Source organism: Tinamus guttatus, unplaced genomic scaffold, assembly GCF_059628265.1.
Source record: "Tinamus guttatus ecotype Peru unplaced genomic scaffold, ASM5962826v1 Tinamus_guttatus_pri_ptg000805l, whole genome shotgun sequence".
NCBI lineage: Eukaryota > Metazoa > Chordata > Aves > Tinamiformes > Tinamidae > Tinamus > Tinamus guttatus.
The window spans coordinates 7822-35099 of NW_028289339.1; the positions used below are offsets into that span (position 1 = coordinate 7822).

The 27278-nt window shown below is 58.2% G+C and overlaps 1 protein-coding gene across 1 annotated transcript; it reads right to left on the reverse strand.

The window, feature by feature from the left end:
• Positions 1-1931: 1931 nt before the first annotated feature.
• LOC104580546 (protein-glutamine gamma-glutamyltransferase K-like) lies at positions 1932-25072 on the reverse strand. Its single transcript, XM_088537530.1, is given in 16 exon segments — positions 1932-2190; positions 3113-3249; positions 5519-5679; positions 8397-8675; positions 11176-11329; positions 11960-12048; positions 13898-14001; positions 14889-15027; positions 15230-15404; positions 18359-18466; positions 18820-18938; positions 20117-20246; positions 20248-20393; positions 21755-21934; positions 24833-25016; positions 25019-25072. Coding segments are annotated over 16 exon segments (2418 nt in total).
• Between the last annotated feature and the right edge of the window lie 2206 nt (positions 25073-27278).

A 27278-nucleotide genomic window follows, 5' to 3' on the forward strand; every position in this document is an offset into this window, starting at 1 on the left:
AGCGCCTTTATTGGGGGGGGGGGGACAACGGGGGGGGGGGCAGGAGAGGCCCAGGCGCCCCCTCCCCCCCCGCGGCGTGACGTCACGGCGATGACGTCATCCGGGAGCCCCGCCCACCCCCCAGGGATCCCAATGGGGCCCAGGACGGATCCCAGTGACTCCCAATTGGATCCCAATGGCTCCCAATGGCTCCCAATGCATCCCAAGTGGATCCCAGTGGATTCCAGACACTCCCAATGGATCCCAATTGGATCCCAGTGGATCCCAGTGTCTCCCAATTGGCTCCCAATGGATCCCAGTGACTCCCAGTTGGCCCCAATGGATCCCAATTGGATCCCAGTGACTCCCAAATGGATCCCAGTGGTTCCCGATTGGCTCCCAATGGCTCCCAATGCATCCCAAGTGGATCCCAGTGGATCCCAGTGACTCCCAATTGGATCCCAGTGGATCCCAGTCACTCCCAGTTGATCCCAATTGGATCCCAGTGGTTCCCGATTGGCTCCCAATGGATTCCAGACACTCCCAATGGATCCCAATGGATCCCAAACGCTCCCAATTGGCCCCCAATGGATCCCAATTGGATCCCAGTGACTCCCGATTGGCTCCCAATGGATCCCAGTGACTCCCAATTGGCTCCCAGTGGATCCCAGTCACTCCCAATGGCTCCCAATGGATCCCAATTGGCTCCCAATGGATCCCAGTGACTCCCAATTGGCTCCCAATGGATCCCAATGGCTCCCAATGGATCCCAGTCGCTCCCAATTGGCTCCCAATGGATCCCAATGGCTCCCAGTTGGCCCCCAATGGATCCCAATTGGCTCCCAGTGGCTCCCAATGGATCCCGATTGGCCCCCAATGGATCCCAGTCACTCCCAATTGGATCCCATTGGATCCCAATGGCTCCCAGTGGCTCCCACTTGGCCCCTCATGGATCCCGATTGGCTCCCAGTGGATCCCATTGGATCCCAATGGCTCCCAAGGGATCCCAATAGATCCCAATACCCCCCCAATAAATCCCAATGACTCCCAAAAGATCGCGATGGCTCCCTACAGATCCCAGTGGATCCCAATGGCTCCGAATAAATCCCAAAAGGTCCCAATAGAGCCCAATAAATTCCAATACCTCCCCAATAAATCCCAATGGCTCCCAATGGCTCCCAATAGATCCCAATGGCTCCCAATGGCTCCCAATGGCTCCCAATAGATCCCAACGACTCCAAACAGATCCCAATAGATCCCAATGACTCCCAATAGCTCGCAATGGATCCCAATGACTCCCAATGGATCCCAATGGATCCGAATGGCTCCCAATGACTCCCAATGACTCCCAATGGCTCCCAATAGATCCCAATAGATCCCAATGGCTCCCAATGGCTCCCAATATATCCCAATGGCTCCCAATGGTTCCCAATAGATCCCAATGACTCCCAATGGATCCCAATGACTCCCAATGTCTCCCAATGGATCCCAATGGATCCCAATGACTCCCAATGGATCCCAATAGATCCCAATGACTCCCAATAGATCCCAATGACTCCCAATGGATCCCGATATACTCCAATAGATCCCAATGGCTCCCAATGGCTCCCAATGACTCCCAATGGCTCCCAATGACTCCCAATGGCTCCCAATGGCTCCCAATGGCTCCCAATAGATCCCAATGACTCCCAATGGATCCCAATGACTCCCAATGGCTCCCAATGGATCCCAATGACTCCCAATGGCTCCCAATGGATCCCAATGACTCCCAATAGATCCCAATGACTCCCAATGGCTCCCAATGGCTCCCAGTGGATCCCAATGGCTCCCAATGACTCCCAATGGCTCCCAATAGATCCCAATAGATCCCAATGACTCCCAATAGATCCCAATGGCTCCCAGTGGATCCCAATGGATCCCAATGGCTCCCAATGGCTCCCAACCCCCTCCCATCACCCCCCGGTGCTTCCCGCCGGCGCCGCGCGGGGGCCCCGGCGGCCGGGCCGCCTCCTCCGGGGGGGGCTCCCGGTGCTCCCGGCGCTCCCAGAATTCCCGGCATTCCCAGAATTCCCGGCAGCGACGTCCAGGACGAGGCTCCCGTGGACGGGGCCCAGGCGGGAGCTCTCCAGGGCGGCCACCAGGCGGCGCCGGCCGGGCCGGAGCGGCACCACCAGGGGGCGGAGCCTCACGGCCTGGGCGGGGCCCACGCGCCTGCCGGGACACGCCCCCTCCGTCAGCGCCCGGACGCCGGGGCCCCTGCCCAGAACCCCATGGATCACTATGTGGCAAGGGGAGCTCTATGGGGATCCCAATGGATCACTATGTGGCAAGGGGAACCCTATGGGGATCCCAATGGATCACTATGTGGCAGGGGGGGTCTCTATGGGGATCCCAATGGATCACTATGTGGCAATGGATCACTATTTGGCAGGAGACCCTCTATGGGGAAGCGAATGGATCACTATTTGGCAATAGATCACTATTTGGCAAGGGAACCTCTCTGGGGATAGTAATGGATCACTATTTGGCAGGGGAACCTCTATGGGGAACCCAATGGCTCCCTATTTGGCAGGGGAGTTCCTATGGGGAACCCAATGGATCACTATTTGGCAGGAGACCCTCTATGGGGAAGCCAATGGATCACTATTTGGCAATGGATCACTATGTGGCAGGGGAGCCCTATGGGGATCCCAATGGATCACTATGTGGCAAGGGGAGTTCCTATGGGGATCCTAATGGATCACTATTTGGCAGGGGGGCCCTATGGGGAACCCAATGGATCACTATTTGGCAGGGAGAGCTCTATGGGGGAGCCCCATGGCTCACTATTTGTCAAGGCTCACTATGTGGCAAGGGGAGACCTATGGGGAACCCAATGGATCACTATGTGGCAGGGGAGACCCTATAGGGAACCCCATGGATCACTATTTGGCAATGGGGGCCCTATGGGGAACACAATGGCTCCCTATTTGGCAGGGGCTCCCTATGGGGCTCCCAATGGCTCCCTATTTGGCAGGGGGCTCCCTATGGGGATTTGAATGGCTCACTATTTGGCAATGGGAAAAACGGCATTCCCGGACTCCGGGGCCCCTTCCCGGACTCCGGGGCCCCTTCCCGGTCCCCCCGCGCTCACCCCACGGCCACGGGTTTGGGGCAGGAGATGCCGGATCCCTCCATGCGCAACACGGTGCCCTTGAGCGGCTCCGGGAGCGGGTTCTGGAAAACCACCTGGATCGGGAGCTCCTGGCCGACCACGGCCGGGGCCAGCGGCTGCGGCGGGAAACGGGATTCGGGATGCGGGAAGGGAACCGGGATGCGGGATGCGGGATTCGGGATTCGGGATGTGGGAAGGGAACCGGGATTCGGGATTCGGGATTTGGGATTTGGGAAGGGAACCGGGATTCCGGAAGGGGAACCGGGATTCGGGATTCGGGATGTGGGAAAGGGAACCGGGATTCGGGATTTGGGATTCGGGATTCGGGATTCGGGAAAGGAACCGGGATTTGGGATTCGGGATTCGGGAAAGGGAACCGGGATGCGGGATTCGGGATGTGGGAACCGGGATTCAGGATGTGGGATTCGGGATTTGGGATTCGGGATTCGGGAAAGGAACCGGGATTCGGGATTTGGGAAGGGAACCGGGATGCGGGATTCGGGATTCGGGATTTGGGAAGGGAACCGGGATTCGGGATGCGGGATTCGGGATGTGGGATTCGGGATTTGGGAAGGGAACCGGGATTCGGGATGCGGGATTCGGGATGTGGGATTCGGGATTTGGGAAGGGAACCGGGATTCCGGAAGGGGAACCGGGATTCGGGATTCGGGATGTGGGAAAGGGAACCGGGATTCGGGATTTGGGATTCGGGATTCGGGAAAGGAACCGGGATTCGGGATTCGGGAAGGGAACCGGGATTCGGGATTCAGGAAAGGAACCGGGATTTGGGATTTGGGATTCGGGAAGGGAACCGGGATGCGGGATTCGGGATTTGGGAAGGGAACCGGGATTTGGGATTCAGGAAAGGAACCGGGATTTGGGATTTGGGATTCAGGAAAGGAACCGGGATTCGGGATTCAGGAAAGGAACCGGGATTTGGGATTTGGGATTCGGGAAGGGAACCGGGATTCGGGATTCGGGATTTGGGAAGGGAACCGGGATTCGGGATTCAGGAAAGGGAACCGGGATTTGGGATTTGGGATTCAGGAAAGGAACCGGGATTCAGGATTCGGGATTCGGGAAAGGGAACCGGGATTCGGGATTCAGGAAAGGGAACCGGGATTTGGGATTCGGGAAGGGAACCGGGATCTGGGAAAGGTCCCAGGGATCCGGGAATGGCCATGGGATGTGGGAAGGGGCCCCAGGATGCGGGAATGGGCCCTGGGATCTGGGAAGAGGCCCTGGGATCCAGGAATGGCCCAAGGGATCCGGGAAGGGCCCTGGGATGTGGGAAGGGTCCCAGGGATCCAGGAAGGGGCCCTGGGATCCGGGAATGGCCCTGGGATCCGGGAAGGGCCTAAAGGATCCGGGAAGGGGCCCTGGGATCTGGGAATGGCCCAAGGGATCTGGGAAGGGCCCAAAGGATCTGGGAAAGGGTCCAAGGGATCCGGGAATGGCCCAAGGGATCTGGGAAAGGGCCCAGGGATCCGGGAAAGGGCCTTGGGAACCGGGAATGGTCCCAGGGATGTGGGAAGGGCCCAAGGGATCCGGGAATGGCCCAAGGGATCTGGGAAAGGTCCCAGGGATCCAGGAAGGTCCCCGGGATCCGGGAATGGCCCAAGGGATCCAGGAAGGGGCCCTGGGGTCCAGGAATGGCCCTGGGATCCGGGAAGGGCCCAAGGGATCTGGGAAGGGTCCAAACGGATCCGGGAAAGGGCCCCGGGATCCAGGAAGGTCTCCAGGATCCGGGAAAGTCCCTGGGATCTGGGAAGGGTCCCGGGATCCGGGAATGGCCCTGGGATCCGGGAAGGGCCTAAAGGATCTGGGAAGGGGCCCTGGGATCTGGGAATGGCCCAAGGGATCTGGGAAGGGCCCAAAGGATCTGGGAATGGCCCAAGGGATCCGGGAATGGCCCAAGGGATCCGGGAAGGGGCCTTGGGATCCGGGAAAGGGCCTTGGGAACCGGGAATGGTCCCAGGGATCCGGGAATGGCCCAAGGGATCCGGGAAGGGGCCCTGGGATCCGGGAAAGGTCCCAGGGATCCAGGAAGGTCCCCGGGATGCGGGAAGGGCCCAAGGGATCTGGGAAGGGGCCCTGGGGTCCAGGAATGGCCCTGGGATCCGGGAAGGGCCTAAAGGATCCAGGAAGGGGCCCTGGGATCTGGGAATGGCTCAAAGGATCCGGGAAGGGCCCAAGGGATCCGGGAATGGCCCCAGGGATCTGGGAATGGCCCAAGGGATCCAGGAATGGCCCAAGGGATCCGGGAAGGGGTCCTGGGATCCAGGAAAGGTCCCAGGAATCCAGGAAGGTCCCCGGGATGCGGGAAGGGGTCCTGGGATCCGGGAATGGCCCCGGGATCCGGGAATTTCCCGTTCCCGTGCGCACCGTGAGGGTGAGATCCGGCGTCCGCAGGCGGATCCGCAGCTCCGTGGCCACCGCCTGGGCCGTCTCCTCCACCGTCCCGGACACCGTGAGCCGGAGCGCGTCCCGGTCCCCGACGTGGGGGCCGTATTCCCGGTACGGAATGGTCATGGTCACCGTGTCGGCTGGGAACGGGAATTCGGGAATGGGAACGGGAATGGGGTGTTTGGGAATGGGAATGGGAATGGGAATGGGAATGGGGACCGGGAGGCCATCCCGGACACCGTGAGCCGGAGCGCGTCCCGGTCCCCGACGTGGGGGCCGTATTCCCGGTACGGAATCGTCATGGTCACCGTGTCCGCTGGGAATGGGAATGGGAGTTCGGGAATGGGGAATGGGAATGGGAATGGGGATGGGGATGGGGATGGGGATGGGAATGGGGATGGGAATGGGGATGGGGATGGGGATGGGGATGGGAATGGGAATGGGGATGGGGATGGGAATGGGGATGGGGATGGGGATGGGGATGGGAATGGGGAATGGGAATGGGGATGGGGATGGGGATGGGAATGGGGATGGGGATGGGAATGGGAATGGGAATGGGGATGGGGATGGGAATGGGGATGGGGATGGGGATGGGGATGGGAATGGGGAATGGGAATGGGGATGGGGATGGGGATGGGAATGGGGATGGGGATGGGAATGGGGATGGGAATGGGAATGGGAATGGGAATGGGAATGGGAATGGGGATGGGAATGGGGATGGGGATGGGGATGGGGATGGGGATGGGGATGGGAATGGGAATGGGGATGGGGATGGGAATGGGGATGGGAATGGGAATGGGAATGGGGATGGGAATGGGGATGGGAATGGGGTGTTTGGGAATGGGGATGGGAATGGGAATGGGGACCGGGAGGCCGTCCCGGACACCGTGAGCCGGAGCGCGTCCCGGTCCCCGACGTGGGGGCCGTATTCCCGGTACGGAATGGTCATGGTCACCGTGTCGGCTGGGAACGGGAATTCGGGAATGGGAATGGGGTGTTTGGGAAGGGGAATGGGGTGTTTGGGAAGGGGAATGGGGTGTTTGGGAATGGGGATGGGGATGGGGATGGGGATGGGGATGGGGATGGGGATGGGAATGGGAATGGGAATGGGAATGGGGATGGGGATGGGGATGGGGATGGGAATGGGAATGGGGATGGGAATGGGGATGGGAATGGGAATGGGAATGGGGATGGGGATGGGGAATGGGGATGGGAATGGGGATGGGAATGGGGAATGGGAATGGGAATGGGGATGGGGATGGAGATGGGAATGGGGATGGGGATGGGGATGGGGACAGGAATGGGAATGGGGATGGGGATGGGAATGGGGATGGGAATGGGAATGGGAATGGGGATGGGGATGGGGATGGGGATGGGGATGGGAATGGGGATGGGAATGGGGATGGGGAATGGGGATGGGGAATGGGAATGGGAATGGGAATGGGGATGGGGATGGGGATGGGGATGGGAATGGGGATGGGGATGGGAATGGGGATGGGGATGGGAATGGGGATGGGGAATGGGGATGGGGAATGGGAATGGGAATGGGAATGGGGATGGGGATGGGGATGGGGATGGGGATGGGGATGGGGATGGGGATGGGGATGGGAATGGGGATGGGGATGGGAATGGGGATGGGGAATGGGGATGGGGAATGGGAATGGGAATGGGGACCGGGAGGCCATCCCGGACACCGTGAGCCGGAGCGCGTCCCGGTCCCCGACGTGGGGGCCGTATTCCCGGTACGGAATGGTCATGGTCACCGTGTCCGCTGGGAACGGGAATGGGAGTTCGGGAATGGGGATGGGGATGGGAATGGGGTGTTTGGGAATGGGGATGGGAATGGGGATGGGGATGGGGATGGGGATGGGAATGGGAATGGGGAATGGGAATGGGGATGGGGATGGGAATGGGAATGGGAATGGGGATGGGAATGGGAATGGGGATGGGAATGGGGATGGGGATGGAGATGGGAATGGGGATGGGGATGGGGATGGGGACAGGAATGGGAATGGGGATGGGGATGGGAATGGGGATGGGAATGGGAATGGGAATGGGAATGGGGATGGGGATGGGGATGGGAATGGGGATGGGGATGGGGATGGGGATGGGGACAGGAATGGGAATGGGGATGGGAATGGGGATGGGAATGGGGATGGGGATGGGGATGGGGACAGGAATGGGAATGGGGACACATCCGGGAATGGGAATGGGGTGTCCGGGAATGGGAATGGGGTTCGGGATTGGGAATGGGATCTGGGAATGGGGTGTCTGGGCATGGGAATGGGGTCTGGGAATGGGAAAGGGAGTGTTTGGGAAGGGGAAGGGGGTATCCAGGAATGGGAATGGGGTCCGGGAATGGGAATGGGGTCTGGGAATGGGAATGGGGTCTGGGAATGTGAAAGGGGCATCCGGGAATGGGAATGGGGTCTGGGAATGGGAAAGGGGTGTCTGGGAATGGGAATGGGGTCCGGGAATGGGAATGGGGTGTCTGGGAATGGGAATGGGGACAGGTCCGGGAATGGGGACACATCTGGGAATGGGAAATGGGCCTGGGAATGGGGAAAGGGGCCCGGGAATGGGGAAAGGGGCATCCGGGAATGGGGAATGGGGTCCAGAAATGGGGAAAGGGAGCCGGGAATGGGGAAAGGGAGCCGGGAACGGGGAAAGGGACCTGGGAATGGGAATGGGGTCCGGGAATGGGGAAAGGGGTCCAGGAATGGGGAAAGGGGCTTGGGAATGGGGAAAAGAGTCCAGGAATGGGGAAAGAAACCCGGGAATGGGAATGGAGAATGGGAATGGGGAACGGGAATGGGAATGGGGAATGGGAATGGGGAACGGGAATTGTGCCCGTCACCTTGTCCGGGGGGCAGGACCCTCTTGTGCTGCTCCTGCCGGAACGTCGCCCCGGCCACCCCCGTGTAGCGGAGCGGGGCCAGCGCCAGGCGGAGCCGCAGGGTCCGAGGCTCCGCCCCCCTGTTCCGGGCCACCGCCCGCAGCTCCAGCTCCGCCCCCGCCACCGCCGGCCCCGCCTCCGCCGTCACCGCCACCTCCCCCGAGGGGGGCGTGGCCCCGGAGCGGGGGCGGGAGCCGTGGGCCGTCGCCGTGGCGACCGCGCGGCGCTCCTCCTCCGAGCCTGGGGAGGGGGGCGGGGCTTATGCGTTGGCCAATGGGAGGGGTCTGGGGTCATGGGTTGGGCAATGGGGTCATGGGTTGGCCAATGGGGTCATGGGTTGGGCAATGGGGTCATGGGTTGGCCAATGGGAGGGGTCTGGGGTCATGGGTTGGGCAATGGGGTCATGGGTTGGTCAATGGGGTCTTGGGTTGGTCAATGGGGTCATGGGTTGGCCAATGGGAAGGGTCTAGGGTCATGGGTTGGTCAATGGGAGGGGTCTGGGTCATGGGTTGGCCAATGGGAGGGGTCTGAGGTCATGGGTTGGTCAATGGGGTCACGGGTTGGTCAATGGGAGGGGTCTGGGGTCATGGGTTGGCCAATGGGGTCATGGGTTGGTCAATGGGGTCATGGGTTGGCCAAGGGAAGGGTCTAGGGTCATGGGTTGGTCAATGGGAGGGGTCTGGGGTCATGGGTTGGCCAATGGGGTCATGGGTTGGCCAATGGGAGGGGTCTGGGGTCATGGCTTGGTCAATGGGAGGAGTCTGAGGTCATTAGTTGGCCAATGGGGTCATGGCTTGGTCAATGGTTTGAGCCCAGGGTCATGGATTGGTCAATGGGGGCAAGGGTTGGTCAATGGGAGGGGTCCAAGGTCATGGGTTGGCCAATGAGAGGGCTCTAGGGTCATGGGTTGGCCAATGGGAGAGGTCTAGGGTCAAGGGTTGCTCAATGGGTTGGGCTCAGGGTCATGGATTAGTCAATGGGAGGGGTCTAGGGTCATAGATTGGCCAATGGGGTCAAGGGTTGGTCAATGGGAGGGGTCCAGGGTCATGGGTTGGCCAATGGGAGGAGTCTGGGGTCAAGCGTTGGCCAATGAGAAATGTCCAGGGTCATGGATTGGTCAATAGGAGGGGTCTAGGCTCATGGGTTGGCCAATGGGGTCATGGGTTGGTCAATGGGAGGGGTCTGGGGTCATGGGTTGGTCAATGGGGTCATGGGTTGGTCAATGGGAGGGGTCTGGGGTCATGGGTTGGTCAATGGGAGGGGTCTAGGGTCATGGGTTGGGCAATGGGAGGGGTCTGAGGTCATGGGTTGGGCAATGGGGTCATGGGTTGGTCAATGGGGTCATGGGTTGGCCAATGGGAAGGGTCTAGGGTCATGGGTTGGTCAATGGAAGGGGTCTGAGGTCATGGGTTGGTCAATGGGGTCATGGGTTGGTCAATGGGGTCATGGGTTGGTCAATGGGAGGGGTCTAGGGTCATGGGTTGGCCAATGGGAGGAGTCTGGGGTCATGGGGTGGCCAATGGGGTCAAGGGTTCGTCAATGGGAAGGGTCTAAGGTCATGGGGTGGCCAATGAGAGGGGTCTGGGGTCGTGGGTTGGTCAATGGAAGGGGCCTGGGGTCATCGGTTGGTCAAGGGGTTGGCCAATGGGGTCATGGGTTGCTCAATGGGTTGGGCCCAGGGTCATGGGTTGGCCAATGGGAGGGGTCTGGGGTCATCGGTTGGCCAATGGGGTCGTGGGTTGGCCAATGGGAGGGGTCTGAGGTCATGGGTTGGTCAATGGGGTCGTGGGTTGGCCAATGGGAGGGGCCTGGGGTCATGGGTTGGTCAATGGGATCATGGGTTGGTCAATGGGAGGGGTCTGGGGTCATGGGTTGGCCAATGGGGACAAGGATTGGTCAATGGGTTGGGCCCAGGGTCATGGATTGGTCAATGGGAGGGGTCTACAGTCATGGGGTGGCCAATGGGGTCATGGATGGGTGAATGGGAGGGGTCTAGGGTCATGGGTTGGGCAATGGGAGGGGTCTGAGGTCATGGGTTGGCCAATGGGGTCAAGGGCTGGTCAATGGGAGGGGTCTGGGTCATGGGTTGGCCAATGGGAGGGGTCTGGGTCATGGTTTGGTCAATGGAAGGGGCCTGGGGTCATCGGTTGGTCAAGGGGTTGGCCAATGGGGTCATGGGTTGCTCAATGGGTTGGGCCCAGGGTCATGGGTTGGCCAATGGGAGGGGTCTGGGGTCATCGGTTGGCCAATGGGGTCGTGGGTTGGCCAATGGGAGGGGTCTGGGGTCATGGGTTGGTCAATGGGGTCAAGGGTGGCCAATGGGAGGGGCCTGGGGTCATGGGTTGGTCAATGGGGTCATGGGTTGGTCAATGGGAGGGGTCTGGGGTCATGGGTTGGCCAATGGGGGCAAGGATTGGTCAATGGGAGGGGTCTACAGTCATGGGGTGGCCAATGGGTTCATGGATGGGTGAATGGGAGGGGTCTAGGGTCATGGGTTGGCCAATGGGAGGGGTCTGGGTCATGGTTTGGTCAATGGGAGGGGTCTGGGGTCATGAATTGGCCAATGGGGTCAAGGGCTGGTCAATGGGAGGGGTCTAAGGTCACGGCTTGACCAATAGGAGGCCTCCAAAGCCATTGACCAGTCACTAGCGCCAAGGCTCATCCACTGGGTCGGCCTGGGGGTTAGGGGCGGAGCCATATACGGGGGGTGGGCGTGGCCTCCGGGGGGGCGTGGCCTCACCCTCGGGGTGCTTGTACTGGTCGGTGATGTCCAATCGGGCGCCGGAGGCGGCGCCCAGGGTGCTGATGCGGCGCCCGATGGCGCCTTCCTCCACGTGCACCACGGCGAAGCCGCCGTCCGGCTGCCGCTGCCAGTACACCTTGTCGCTGTTCACCTGCGGCCACGCCCCCCTCATTTGCATGGCCACGCCCCCTCATTTGCATGGCCACGCCCTTCATTCCCCCCCCCCCCTTCCCTTGGGTGCTGTCGGCCTCCTTTCCTCTCCCCCTACAGAGCTGCCGCGGCCCCTTTAAGGCCCTCTGGCCACGCCCACCTCGTTGGAATAGCCACGCCCCCTAATTTGCATAACCCCACCTTCATTTACCCGTCCCCGCCCTCCTTTCCAACCTCTAGTGGGAGCCTCCGTGGCCCCTTTAAGGCCCTTTGGCCACGCCCACCTCATTTGAATAGCCACATCCCTACATTTGCATAGCGCACCCCCTCGTTTGCATGGCCCCGCCCTCCCCCTGGCCCCAAGCAACCCCTATTGGGAGCCTCCATGGCCCCTTTAAGGCCCGCTGGCCACGCCTCTTCATTTACATAGACCACGCCCCATTCTATTTGCATAACTCCACCCCTATTATATGACCACGCCCCCAATGCCCCTCCCTGCCTGGGGGGGTTCCCCTTTAGCCCCACCCCCAACCCCGCCCCCATTCCCTCCCGCTCCAGGCCACTCCCCCGCCCCAGGCCCCGCCCCCATGTCCTTAGCCCCGCCCCCGGGCCCAGGCCACGCCCCCCTGACCTCGGCGAAGACGAAGGGGGTGTCGTACTTGAGGAAGACCTCGCCGTTCTTGACCGCCGTCACCGAGCAGGGCCCGCAGCAGAACAGCCCTGCGGGGACCCGTATGGACCGGTATGGACCAACATAGACCAACATAGAACACTATAGACCAGCATAGACCAGTATGGACCAGTATGGACCAACATAGAACACTATAGAGCAACATAGACCAGTATGGACCAGTATGGACCGACATAGACCAACATAGACCACTATAGAGCAACATAGACCAGTATGGACCAGTATGGATCAAGATAGACCACTATGGACCAGTATGGACCAGTATGGACCAACATAGACCACTATAGAGCAACGTACACCAGTATGGACCAGTATGGATCAAGATAGACCACTATGGACCAGTATGGACCAGTATGGACCAACATAGACCACTATAGAGCAACGTACACCAGTATGGACCAGTATGGATCAAGATAGACCACTATGGACCAGTATGGACCAACATAGACCAACATAGAACACTATAGAGCAACATAGACCAGTATGGACCAGTATGGACCAACATAGACCAGTATGGACTAGTATGTACTCATATGGACCAACATAGACCAGTATGGACTAGTATGGACCAACATGGACAAGTATGGATGAACATGGACCACTATGGACCAACATAGACCAGTATGGGCCAAAATAGACCAGTATGGACCAACACAGAGCACTATGGACCACTATGGACCAACATAGACCAGTATGGACCACTATGGACCAACATAGACCACTATGGACCAACATAGACTGGAATGGATGACTACAAACGAGTATGGAGCACCATAGACCAATATGGACCAGTATGGACCAATATGGACCAACATAGGCCAGGATGGCCCAAAATAGGGACCTTATAGCCCCCTACAGCCCCATAGCTCCCCATACGGGCCAATATGGCCCAGTATGGACCTGTATAGACCAGTATGGAGTGGTAGGGACCAGTGTGGCCCACTATGGGCCAGGATAGACCAGTATAGACAGGTATAGCCAAGCTGGACCTGCATGGCCCAAAATAGGGCCCTTATGGCCCCCTACAGCCCCATAGCTCCCCATATGGGCCAATATGGCCCAGTATGGACCCATATAGCCCAGTATGGAGTGGTAGGGACCAGTGTGGCCCACTATGGACCAGTATAGACACGTATAGCCAGGTTGGACCTGTGTGGCCCAAATTAGGGACCTTATGGCCCCCTACAGCCCCATAGCTCCCCATATGGGCCAATATGGCCCAGTATGGACCCATATAGCCCAGTATGGAGTGGTAGGGACCAGTGTGGCCCACTATGGGCCAGTATAGACAGGTATAGCCAAGTTGGACCTGTATGGCCCAAAATAGGGACCTTATGGCCCCCAACAGCCCCATAGCTCCCCATATGGGCCAATATGGCCCAGTATGGACCCGTATAGACCAGTATGGAGTGGTAGGGACCAGTGTGGCCCACTATGGGCCAGTATAGCCAGGTATAGCCAGGTTGGACCTGTATGGCCCAAAATAGGGCCCTTATGGCCCCCTACAGCCCCATAGCTCCCCATGTGGGCCAGTATGAACCAGTATGGACCAGTATGGAGTGGTAGGGACCAGTGTGGCCCACTATGGGCCAGTATAGACACGTATAGCCAGGTTGGACCTGTATGGCCCAAAATAGGGCCCTTATGGCCCCCAACAGCCCCATAGCTCCCCATATGGGCCAATATGGCCCAGTATGGACCAGTATGGAGTGGTAGGGACCAGTGTGGCCCACTATGGGCCAGTATAGCCAGGTATAGCCAAGTTGGACCTGTATGGTCCAAAATAGGGACCTTATGGCCCCCAACAGCCCCATAGCTCCCCATATGGGCCAATATGGCCCAGTATGGCCCCGTATGGCCCCGTATAGCCCGCCCTACCGCTGCTGGTCTCCTGGGGGGTGGCGTCCAAGACCTGCCACCCGTCGTAGCCGCTGGGCAGGTCGGGCCGCTTCATCCAACAGTCGTTCCAGACGTGGAAGTTCCTGCCGGGATGGGGCCGTATGGGGCCGTATGGACCGGGATGGGGCCGTATGGACCGGGATGGGGCCGTATGGACCGGGCCGAGCTCATCCGGGGCCCCCCGGGGCAGAGCGGTCACCCGAAGCCACCAAGAAGCCACCGGAAGTCAACGGGATCCACCCAAAACCCAACGGGAACCCAATAAAACCCAACGGGAACTCAACAAAACCCAACGGGATCCACCCAAAACCCAACGGGAACCCAATAAAACCCAACGAGAACCCAACCAAACCCAACAAGAACCCAACAAAACCCAACGGGAATCCCAAAAAACCCAACGGGAACCCCAAAAAACCCAACGGGAACCCCAAAAATCCCAACGGGATCCACCCAAAACCCAACGGGAACCCAATAAAACCCAACGGGAACTCAACAAAACCCAACGGGGACCCCCCAAAACCCAACGGGAACCACCCAAAACCCAACGAGAACCCAACAAAACCCAACGGGAACCACCCAAAACCCAACGGGAACCCCAGAAAACCCAACAGAACTCAACAACACCCAACGGGAACCCAACAACACCCAACGAGAACCCAACGAAACCCAACGGGAACCCCCCAAAACCCAACGGGAACCACCCAAACCCACCAAGAACCCAAAAAAACCCAACGAGAACCCAACCAAACCCAACAAGAACCATCCAAAACCCAACGGGACCCCCCCAAACCCAACGGGAACTCAACCAAACCCAACAAGAACCCAACAAAACCCAATGAGAACCCAACGAAACCCAACGGGAACCATCCAAAACCCAACGGGACCCCCCCAAAACCCAACGGGGACCCCCCAAAACCCAACGGGGACCCCCCAAACCCCAATGGGGCCCCAAGCGGGTCTATGGTGGTACCAGACGGAGTCGGTGTTGAGGCGCTCCAGGGGCTTCATGGCCTCGTCGAAGTAGATGTCGGTGGTGAGCGACACGTCGGTGTCGTGCGCCGAGTTGTAGTTGGTGACGGTGCGCGTGGGCAGCCCCAGGCAGCGCAGGACTGGGGGGGGGATGACGTCACGTGACGTCGGATGACGTCACGGGGGCAAAAACGCGCGAAAACGGGAAAAATCGGCGCAAAAACGGGCAAAATCAACGCAAAAACGGGCAAAATCGACGCAAAAACGGGCAAAAAACGAGCAAAAAAAGGGCCAACCGGCATCTCAGGAGGCCTCCCAAGTGTCCCCATTGGGGGTCCTCACCCGTGGTCATGACGCCGGCGAAGACCCAGCATTGGCCGTAGCGCACGGGGGCCCCCGTGGCGTGGTAGGAGCGGAGGATGTCCACGGAACCGGCCCACGCCGACGGGTTGGTCCCTTGGGAATAGTTGCCCGTCCAGTTGCCCACCAGGACCCCGTTGTCGTCCAGGGAGTTGACCTGCGAGGGCGGCAACGGAATGAGGAGGAAGGGCCAATGGGATTGGCCGGGGAGACCGCGGGAGGGCCCGGAAGCCAATGAGAAGCGACCAGAAGGAGCCACCAAAAGCCAATGAGGAACCCTCAAAACTCAATGAGGAACCTCCAAAACTCAATGGGAAGCACCCAAAACCCAACGAGATCCACCCAAAACCCAACCAGAAACCCCCAAAACTCAATGAGATCCACCCAAAACCCAACAGAAACCCCCAAAACCCAATGAGGAACCTTCAAAACTCGATAAGGAACCCTCAAAACTCAATGGGAACCTTCAAAACTCAATGAGGAACCTTCAAAACTCAATGAGGAACCTTCAAAACTCAATGAGGAACCCTCAAAATCCAATGAGGAACCCCCAAAACTCAATGAGGAACCCTCAAAACTCAATGGGAACCTTCAAAACTCAACGAGGAACCCTCAAAATCCAATGAGGAACCTTCAAAACTCAATGAGGAACCTTCGAAACTCAATGAGGAACCCTCAAAACTCAATGAGGAACCCTCAAAACTCATTGAGGAACCTCCAAAACTCAATGGGAAGGACCCAAAACCCAATGAGATCCACCCAAAACCCAACCAGAAACCCCCAAAACTCAATGAGATCCACCCAAAACCCAACAGAAACCCCCAAAACCCAATGAGGAACCTTCAAAACTCAATGAGGAACCTTCAAAACTCAATGAGGAACCCTCAAAACTCAATGAGGAACCCTCAAAATCCAAGGAGGAACCCTCAAAACTCATTGAGGAACCTCTAAAACTCAATGGGAACCACCCAAAACCCATTGAAATCCACCCAAAACCCAACAGAAACCCCCAAAACCCAATGAGGAACCTTCAAAACTCAACGAGGAACCCTCAAAATCCAATGAGGAACCCTCAAAACTCAATGAGGAACCCTCAAAACTCAATGAGGAACCTTCAAAACTCAATGAGGAACCCTCAAAACTCAATGGGAACCTTCAAAACTCAATGAGGAACCCTCAAAACTCATTGAGGAACCTCCAAAACTCAATGGGAAGGACCCAAAACCCAACGAGATCCACCCAAAACCCAACCAGAAATCCCCCAAAACCCAACGAGATCCACCCAAAACCCAACAGAAACCCCCAAAACCCAATGAGGAACCTTCAAAACTCAATAAGGAACCCTCAAAATCCAATGAGGAACCCTCAAAACTCAACGAGGAACCCTCAAAACTCAACGAGGAACCCTCAAAACTCAATGAGGAACCCCCAAAACTCAATGAGGAACCCTCAAAATCCAATGAGGAAACCTCAAAACTCAATGGGGAACCTTCAAAACTCAATGGGAACCTTCAAAACTCAATGAGGAACCCTCAAAATCCAATGAGGAACCCTCAAAACTCAATGAGGAACCTCCAAAACTCAATGAGGAACCTCCAAAACTCAATGGGAACCTTCAAAACTCAATGAGGAACCTCCAAAACTCAATGAGGAACCCTCAAAACTCAATGAGGAACCCTCAAAACTCAATGAGGAACCCTCAAAACTCATTGAGGAACCTCCAAAACTCAATGGGAAGGACCCAAAACCCAACGAGATCCACCCAAAACCCAACCAGAAATCCCCCAAAACCCAACGAGATCCACCCAAAACCCAACAGAAACCCCCAAAACCCAATGAGGAACCTTCAAAACTCAATAAGGAACCCTCAAAATCCAATGAGGAACCCTCAAAACTCAATGAGGAACCTCCAAAACTCAATGGGAAGCACCCAAAACCCAATGAGATCCACCCAAAACCCAACCAGAAACTCCCCAAACCCAATGAGGAACCCTCAAAACTCAATGAGGAACCCTCAAAACTCAATGAGGAACCCTCAAAACTCAATGGGAACCTTCAAAACTCAATGAGGAACCCTCAAAACTCAATGAGGAACCTCCAAAACTCAATGGGAAGGACCCAAAACCCAATGAGATCCACCCAAAACCCAACAGAAACCCCCAAATCCCAATGAGGAACCTTCAAATCTCAATGAGGAACCCTCAAAACTCAATGAGGAACCCCCAAAACTCAATGAGGAACCTTCAAAACTCAATGAGGAACCCTCAAAACTCAATGGGAACCTTCAAAACTCAATGAGGAACCCTCAAAACTCAATGAGGAACCCTCAAAACTCAACGAGGAACCCTCAAAACTCAATGAGGAACCCTCAAAACTCAATGGGAACCTTCAAAACTCAATGAGGAACCCTCAAAATCCAATGAGGAACCCTCAAAACTCAACGGGAACCCAACAAAACCCAACGGGAACCCAACAAAACCCAACGAGATCCACCTGAAACCCAACGGGAACCCCCCAAATCCAATGGGAACCCCCCAAAAGTCAACGGGAACTGAAGAAACCCCAATGAAAACCCAACAAAACTCAACGAGATCCACCCAAAACCCAATGAGAAACCCCCCAAATCCAATGGGAACCCCCCAAAACCCAACGGAAACCCAACAAAATCCAACGGGAACCCCCAAAATCCAACGGGAACCCCCCAAAAGTCAACGGGAACCCAACAAAACTCAACGAGATCCACCCAAAACCCAACGGGAACCCCCAAAATCCAACGGGAACCCCCCAAAAGTCAACGGGAACCCAACAAAACCCAACGGGAACCCCCAAAATCCAACGGGAAACCCCAAAAGTCAACGGGAACCCAACAAAACTCAACGGGAACCCCCCAAAATCCAATGGGAACCCCCAAAATCCAACGGGAACCCCCCAAAAGTCAACGGGAACCCAACAAAACCCAACGGGAACCACCCAAAATCCAATGGGAACCCCCAAAACCCATCGGGAAACCCTCCAAACCCACCAAGATCCCCCCAAAACCCCCCAGGAAGCCCCGAAACCTCCCGATCCCACCCCGAAACCCCCAGAATTCCCCCCAAAATCGACACCCACCATGGCCGACACCACCCGGGCCACCATGATGGGGTCCCCCCGGGCCGCGTGGGGCATCCCGCGCCGGTCCAGGATGGAGAGACAGGCCTCGAGGACGCCGGCTTCGAACTACGGCGCCAAAAACACCCAAATTGGCCCCAATTCACCCCAAAAAAGCCACTCTGGAGACCTTCTCCTGAGGTTCCTCGTGGTCCTTATGGGGGGACACCACCTTTTTGGGGCGTTTCTACTCATTTTGGAGACCTATTTTGGGGTCTTTAGGGTCTTTCAGGTCCCCCTCCATATTTTAGAGAGTGGATTTTGGGGTTAATTCCCCCCGTTTGCTCATTTTGAGCTCAAACTGGAGGTTTTGGGGCGGTTCCTCCAGGATTTTGGAGGTGCCACCTTGGGTTTTTGGGAGTCCTGGGTGATTTTTTGGGGGGAAAAAAGAGGTGTTTTGGGGTCTGCCGGGGTGAGGGTACCTGCCCGTAGTTCCAGGAGCGCTCGGCGATCTGGGCCTCGGTGCCGTAGAAGATGCGGCCGGTCTCGTTGAGGACGTATTCGTTGAGGTCGCTGGTTTTCTCCATGTAAACGAGGTCATCTGGGGGGTCCCCAACATGGTGACCTCCCGACCCCCGAGGTCCCCGCACCCGATTGGGCGAAAACCCCGCGAAAAACGGACATTGGGAAGCCCCGAAACGCCAAAAAAAAGGGGGTTTTGGGGGGCCTGGAAACCGACAAAAATGGTTTCTGGGCATGGGGAGCCCCGAAACTGCCATTTTTCACCCCAAAGAGCCCTGAAAATGCATTTTTTCACCGTGGGGAGCCCCGAAACCGCCATTTCTCACTATGGGGCACCCCAAAACTGCCATTTCTCACTATGGGGCACCCCGAAACTGCCATTTCTCACCATGGGGAGCCCCGAAACCGCCATTTCTCACTATGGGGCACCCCAAAACTGCCATTTCTCACCATGGGGAGCCCCGAAACCGCCATTTCTCACTATGGGGCACCCCAAAACTGCCATTTCTCACTATGGGGCACCCCGAAACTGCCATTTCTCACCATGGGGAGCCCCGAAACCGCCATTTCTCACTATAGGGGCACCCCGAAACTGCCATTTCTCACCATGGGGAGCCCCGAAACCGCCATTTCTCACTATAGGGCATCCCAAAACTGCCGTTTCTCACTATGGGGCGCCCCGAAACCGCCATTTCTCACTATAGGGTGCCCCAAAACTGCTGTTTCTCACTATGGAGTGCCCTGATACCACCATTTCTTGCTATGGGGAGCCCCGAAACCGCCGTTTCTCGGGATGGGGAGTCTCGAAACCGCCGTTTCTCGCTATAGGGCACCCCAAAACCGCCGTTTCTCGCTATGGGGTGCCCAAAACCACCATTTCTCACTACCGGGCACCCCGAAACTGCCATTTCTCACCATGGGGAGCCCCGAAACCGCCATTTCTCACTATAGGGCACCCCCAAAACTGCCGTTTCTCGCTATGGAGTGCCCTGAAACCACCATTTCTTGCTATGGGGAGCCCCGAAACCGCCGTTTCTCGGGATGGGGAGTCTCGAAACCGCCGTTTCTCGCTATGGGGAGCCTCAAAACCGCCATTTCTCACTATAGGGCACCCCAAAACTGCCGTTTCTCGCTATGGAGTGCCCTGAAACCACCATTTCTCGCTATGGGGCGCCCCGAAACCGCCGTTTCTCAGGATGGGGAGTCTCGAAACCGCCGTTTCTCGCTATGGGGAGCCCCGAAACCGCCGTTCCTCACCGGGGCACCATGGGTTGAAGAGCAGGATGACGTCATCGTCGTCCCCGAACGGCGCCGCGAACTCCCCGGCCGCCGTCCGCGTCTTCACGCTCAGCCGGTACCCGCCCCCCACGGGGGCGTCGGGGGGGCGGGGCCAGGCGCACGCGGAGGGCGGGGCCGTCGCCGGGCCCCGCCCCCTCCGGCTCCGCCCCCTCCTCCTCGGCCGTCCAGCCCGTGGGCGACTCCCCCCCCAGCGGGATGAGGATGTGGGTGCCCTTGGCCACCTGGGGGGTGGGGCCTAGGGGGATGACGTCATGGGGTGATGACGTCATCGGGGTGGCTATGATGTCATAACCCCCCCCTATATATATACAGGCCCATGGGCCCCCTCCAGCCCCTAATTACCCCCATTCCCCTAATTACCCCCATTCCCCTAATTACCCCCATTCCCCTAATTACCCCCATCCCCCTAATTACCCCCCAGCCCCCAAATATCCCCCAGTCCCTAATTACCCCCCAGCCCCTAATTAGCCCCCAGGGCCCTAATTACCCCCATCCCCCCTAATTACCCCCACCCCCTAATTACCCCCAGGCCCCAAATACCCCCCAGTCTCCCAAATACCCCCCAACCCCTAATTACCCCCCAGTCCCAAATACCCCCGAGCCTCTAATTACCCCCAGCCCCAAATACCCCCCAGTCCCCTAATTACCCCCCAGTGCCCTAATTACCCCCCAGCCCCCTAATTACCCCCCACCCCCAATTAACCCCCAGCCCCAAATACCCCCCAGGCCCCAAATACCCCCCAGCCCCTAATTACCCCCCAAAGCCCCTAATTCCCCCCCAGCCCCTAATTACCCCCCAAGCCCTAATTCCCCCCATCCCCAATTAACCCCCAGAGCCCTAATTACCCCCTAGCCCCCCAAATACCCCCAACCCCCAAATACCCCCCAGCCCCCCAAATACCCCCCAGCCCCTAATTACCCCCAGCCCCTAATTACCCCCCACCCCTAATTAACCCCCATCCCCAATTAACCCCCAGAGCCCTAATTACCCCTAGCCCCCCAAATACCCCCCCAGGCCCCAAATACCCCCCAGCCCCTAATTACCCCCCAAAGCCCCTAATTACCCCCCCAGCCCCTAATTCCCCCCCAGCCCCTAATTACCCCTATCCCCAATTAACCCCCAGAGCCCTAATTACCCCCTAGCCCCCCAAATACCCCCCAGGCCCCAAATACCCCCCAGCCCCTAATTACCCCCCAACCCCCCAAATACCCCCCAGCCCCAAATACCCCCCAGTCTCCCAATACCCCCAAGTCCTAATTACCCCCCAACCCCTAATTACCCCCCCAGCCCCCAAATACCCCCCAAGCCCTAATTTCCCCCCATCCCCAATTAACCCCCAGAGCCCTAATTACCCCCTAGCCCCCCAAATATCCCCAACCCCAAATACCCCCAGGCCCCAAATACCCCCCAGCCCCAAATACCCCCCTAAGCCCCCCAAATACCCCCCAACCCCCCAAATACCCCCAGCCCCAAATACCCCCCAAAGCCCCTAATTACCCCCCAGCCCCCAAATACCCCCAGCCCCTAATTACCCCCCAACCCCTAATTACCCCCCCATCCCCTAATTACCCCCCAATTAGCGCCCCGTTAATTACCCAGCGTCAGCTCCACGCACAGGGCGTCCTCGTCGGGCCGGAAGGGCCGGGGCAGCAGCACCCGCAGCCCGAAGGACTGACCCCGCCGGGCCACGAAGGCCCCGCACGCGAACTCGGCCGTGCGGTGGGCGGCCCGGTCCGACGGCGACCCCACCACCAGGCCCCGGGGGGCCAGCAGGCCTGGGGGGGACCCGGTGCGGTGAAACCGGCGCCCCGAAATACCCCGAAAGGCCAAAAAACGGCGTTTTGGGGGGCCTTGAAACCGTCGTTTTGGGGTCCGATATGGCGGGTTTGGGTCAGGGAGGGGCAAGATGGCGGCGGGAGGGGGTGCAGGGAGGAAGGGGGAGTTGGGGGGTGAAAGTCCCATGTGAATATGATGCTGGGAACCCCCAAAATGACCCAAAATCCCATTTTGGGAGGCCTTGAAACCGTCATTTTGGGGTCCGATATGGTGATTTTGGGTCAGGGAGTGGGGTGCAGGGCAAGATGGCGGTGGGAGGGGGTGCGGGGGGAAAGGGGGAGTTGGGGGGTGAAAGTCCCATGTGAATGTGACACCGGGAACCCCCAAAATGACCCAAAAATGTGTTTTTGGGGGGCCTTGAAACCGTCATTTTGAGGTTCAATATGGTGGGTTTGGGTCAGGGAGGGGCAAGATGGCGGTGGGAGGGGGTGTGGGGGGAAAGGGGGAGTTGGGGGGGTGAAAGTCCCATGTCTCTATGACCCCAAAATCCCCCCAAATCCCCCAAAAATCCCATTTTGGGGGGGCCTCGAAACTGTTATTTTGAGGTCCGATATGGCGGATTTCAGTCAGGAGGGGCAAGATGGCGGTGGGAGGGGGTGCGGGGGGGAAAGGGGGGAGTTGGAGGGTGAAAGTCCCATGTGAATGTGACCCCGGGAACCCCCAAAATGACCCAAAATGTGTTTTGGGGGGACTTGAAACCGTCATTTTGGGGTCCAATATGGCGGACTTCGGTCAGGAGGGGCAAGATGGCGGTGGGAGGGGGGGCGGGAGGAAAGGGGGAGGTGGGGGGTGAAAGCCCCGTGTCTCTATGACCTCAAAATCCCCTGAAATGCCCCAAAATGCCATTTTGGGGGGCCTTGAAACCGTCATTTTGGGGTCCGATATGGTGATTTTGGGTCAGGGAGGGGGGTGCGGGGCAAGATGGCGGTGGGAGGGGGTGCGGGGGGAAAGGGGGAGTTGGGAGGTGAAAGCCCCGTGTCTCTATGACCTCAAAATCCCCTGAAATGGCCCAAAATCCCATTTTGGGGGGGCCTTGAAACCGTCATTTTGAGGTCCAATATGGTGGGTTTCGGTCAGGGAGGGGCAAGATGGCGGCGGGAGGGGGTGCAGGGAGGAAGGGGGAGTTGGGGGGTGAAAGTCCCATGTGAATGTGACACTGGGAACCCCTAAAATGACCCAAAAATGTGTTTTGGGGGGGCCTCGAAACCGTCATTTTGGGGTCCGATATGGTGATTTTGGGTCAGGGAGGGAGGTGCTGGGCAAGATGGCGGCGGGAGGGGGTGGGGGGGGGAAAGGGGGAGTTGGGGGGTGAAACCCCCACGTGAATGTGACACTGGGACCCCCTAAAATGACCCAAAAATGCGTTTTGGGGGGGCCTTGAAACCGTCATTTTGGGGTCCGATATGGTGATTTTGGGTCAGGGAGGGGGGTGCGGGCAAGATGGCGGCGGGAGGGGGTGTGTGGGGAAAGGGGGGGGTTGGGAGGTGAAAGCCCCGTGTCTCTATGACCCCAAAATCCCCAAAAATCCCCCAAAATCCCATTTTGGGGGGCCTTGAAACCGTCATTTTGGGGTCCAATATGGCGGGTTTGGGTCAGGGAGGGGCAAGATGGTGGTGGGAGGGGGTGGGAGAGGAAAGGGGGGGGTTGGGAGGTGAAAGTCCCATGTCTCTATGACCTCAAAATCCCCTGAAATGCCCCAAAATCCCATTTTGGGGGGCCTTGAAACCGTCATTTTGAGGTCCAATATGGCGGGTTTCGGTCAGGGAGGGGCAAGATGGCGGCGGGAGGGGGTGCGGGGGGAAAGGGGGAGTTGGAGGGTGAAAGTCCCATGTGAATATGATGCTGGGAACCCCCAAAATGACCCAAAATCCCATTTTGGGGGGCCTTGAAACCGTCATTTTGAGGTCCAATATGGTGATTTTGGGTCAGGGGAGTGGGGTGCGGGGCAAGATGGCGGTGGGAGGGGGTGCGGGAGGAAAGGGGGAGTTGGGGGGTGAAAGTCCCATGTCTCTATGACCTCAAAATCCCCTGAAATGCCCCAAAATCCCATTTTGGGGGCCTTGAAACCGTCATTTTGGGGTCCGATATGGTGATTTTGGGTCAGGGAGTGGGGTGTGCGGCAAGATGGCGGTGGGAGGGGGTGGGGGGGGAAAGGGGGAGTTGGGGGGTGAAAGTCCCATGTGAATGTGACACTGGGACCCCCCTAAAATGACCCAAAAATGTGTTTTGGGGGGCCTTGAAAACCGTCATTTTGGGGTCCAATATGGTGATTTTGGGTCAGGGAGGGGGGTGTGGGGAAAGATGGCGGCGGGAGGGGGTGCAGGGGGGCAAAGGGGGAGTTGGGGGGTGAAAGTCCCATGTGAATGTGACACCGGGAACCCCTAAAATAACCCCAAAAATGTGTTTTGGGGGGGCCTCGAAACCGTCAATTTTCGGTCATTTGGGGGCATCTTTTGCCCAAAAGAGGCTTTTTTTGCCCCAAAGGAGGGAAGAGGGGGGGGGTGGGGATACAATGGCGGGGGGGGGGGTCGGGATGGGATAGGAAGGGGAGGGGCCCGAAACCGCCGGGGGCGGGGGGGGGGGGCCTTGAAACCACCAATTCGGTAATTTGGGGGCTTTTTTTTTTTTTTTTGCCCAAAATGGGGTGTTTTGGCCTCAAAATGGTGATGAGACTGGATGGGGGGAGTCGGGACGGGAAAGGGGCGCCATGAAACCGCCTTGAGGGGGTTCCCCGAAACCGCCTTGAGGGGTTCCTCGAAACCGCCAATTTGGGTAAATCGGGGGTGTTTTTTGCGTTTTTTTGCCCGAAACGGGGGTTTTTTGGCCCCAAAACTCACCGGGGCGCAGGGGCTGGGGGGGTCTCTGGCCCGGGACCTCCCCCGGGGGGGGGTCCCACGTGGGGGGGCCCCGGCGGCAGCAGCCGCAGCAGCCGCCCAATCGGCGCCAGAAGCCCCGCCGGGGGGGCGGGGCCTCGGCCGCGGGGCGGGGCTGGCGCGGGGGCGGCGCCCCGCGGGGGCGGGGCCGGGGGAAGGCCCCGCCCAGCGGCCGGGGTCCAGGCGGGGGTCGGCGTCCGGCATGGCCTGGGGGGGGGGGGGGGTCAGTATGGAGCCATATGGGACCTATAGAGCCCTATAGACCAGAATGGACCCTATAGAGCCCCATAGAGCCCTATAGAGCCCCATAGAGCCCTACAGAGCAGTATGGGCCCTATAGAGACCTATAGACCAATATAGAGCCCTATAGACCAGTATGGGCCCTACAGAGCCCTATAGAGCCCTATAGACCAGGATGGGCCCTATAGAGCCCTTATAGACCACTATAGACCACTATGGGCCCTATAGAACAGTATGGGCTCTATAGAGCCCTGTAGAGTCCTATAGACCAGGATGGGCCCTATAGAGCCCTTATAGACCACTATAGACCACTATGGGCCCTATAGAACAGTATGGGCTCTATAGAGCCCTGTAGAGTCCTATAGACCAGGATGGGCCCTATAGAGCCCTATAAACCCCTTATAGACTGCTATAGAGTAGTATGGGCCCTATAGAGCTCTATAGACCAGTATAGAGCCCTATAGACCAGTATGGGCCCTACAGACCCCTATAGAGCCCTATAGAGCAGGATGGGCCCTATAGAGCCCTACAGACCCCTTATAGACTGCTATAGAGCAGTATGAGCCCTATACAGCCCTATAGACCAGGATGGGCCCTATAGAGCCCTACAGACCCCTTATAGACCGCTATAGAGCAGTATGGGCCCTATAGAGCAGGATGGGCCCTATAGAGCCCTATAGACCCCTTATAGACCACTATAGAGCCGTATGGGCCCTATAGAGCCCTATAGAGCAGGATGGGCCCTATAGAGCCCTATAGACCCCTTATAGACCACTATAGAGCAGTATGAGCCCTATAGAGCAGGAAGGGCCCTATAGAGTCCTATAGACCCCTTATAGACCACTATAGAGCCGTATGGGCCCTACAGAGCCCTATAGAGCAGGATGGGCCCTATAGAGCCCTATAGACCCCCTTATAGACCCATATAGAGCAGTATGGGCCCTATAGAGCAGCATAGGCCCTATAGAGCAGCATAGGCCCTATAGAGTCCTATAGACCCTTTATCGACCGCTATAGAGCAGTATGGGCCCTATAGAGCCCTATAGACCGGTATAGAGCCCTATAGACCAGTATGGGCACTGCAGAGCCCTATAGACCCCTTATAGACCGCTATAGAGCAGTATGGGCCCTATAGAGCCCTATAGACCAGTATGGGCACTAGAGAGTCCTATAGAGCCCTATAGACGCCTTATAAACCTCTATGGATAACTACGGACCCCTTTAGCCCAAGTGTGGACCCTATAGATCCCCTAAAAACCCCCTATGGGCCCCTATAGTCCCCTTATAGACCCCCATGGATCCCTTATAGACCCCCATGGACCCCTATAGAGCCCTACGGACCCCTTATAGACCCCCATGGACCCCTATAGAGCCCTACGGACCCCTATGGACCCCTAAGGACCCCTTAAAGACCCCCACGGACCCCTTATAGACCCCCATGGATCCCTATAGACCCCTACGGACCCCTTATAGACCCCTATGGACCCCTATGGATGCCTGTAGCCCCCTATAGCCCCCTTATAGACCCCTATCGACCCCCCATGGACCCCTATAGATCCTACAGAGCCCTATAGACCCCTATAGACCCCTAAGGACCCCTTATAGACCCCTATGGACCCCTGTAGCCCCCTATAGCCCCCTATGGACCCCATGGACCCCTATAAACCCTACAAAGCCGTATAGACACCTATAGAGCCCTACGGACCCCTAAGGACCCCTTACAGACCCCCCATGGATCCCTATAGAGCCCTATGGACCCCTATGGGCCCCTAAGGACCCCTTACAGACCCCCATGGACCCCTATAGAGCCCTACGGACCCCTCTAGCCCCCCCCCGCCTCCCCGCCCTAGCCCCGCCCCCGGCCCCGCCCCCGGCCCCGCCCCCCGCCGGGAGGGGCCCCGGCGTCCGGACCTGCCCGAGCGGCTCCCGGCCCCGCCCCCCCCGCCCCCGCCCGGGCCGACCAGTTATCCCGGTCCGCCCGGTCCCGCCCCTTCCCATTCCCATTCCCATTCCCGGATCCCCCCCCTTGATCCCAGTGTTCCCAGTTCCCCCCATCCCATTCCCGGTTTCTCCCATTCCCAGTTTCCCCCATTCCCGGGATCCCGGATCCCCCCCATTGATCCCAGTGTTCCCAGTTCCCCCCATCCCATTCCCGGTTTCCCCCATTCCC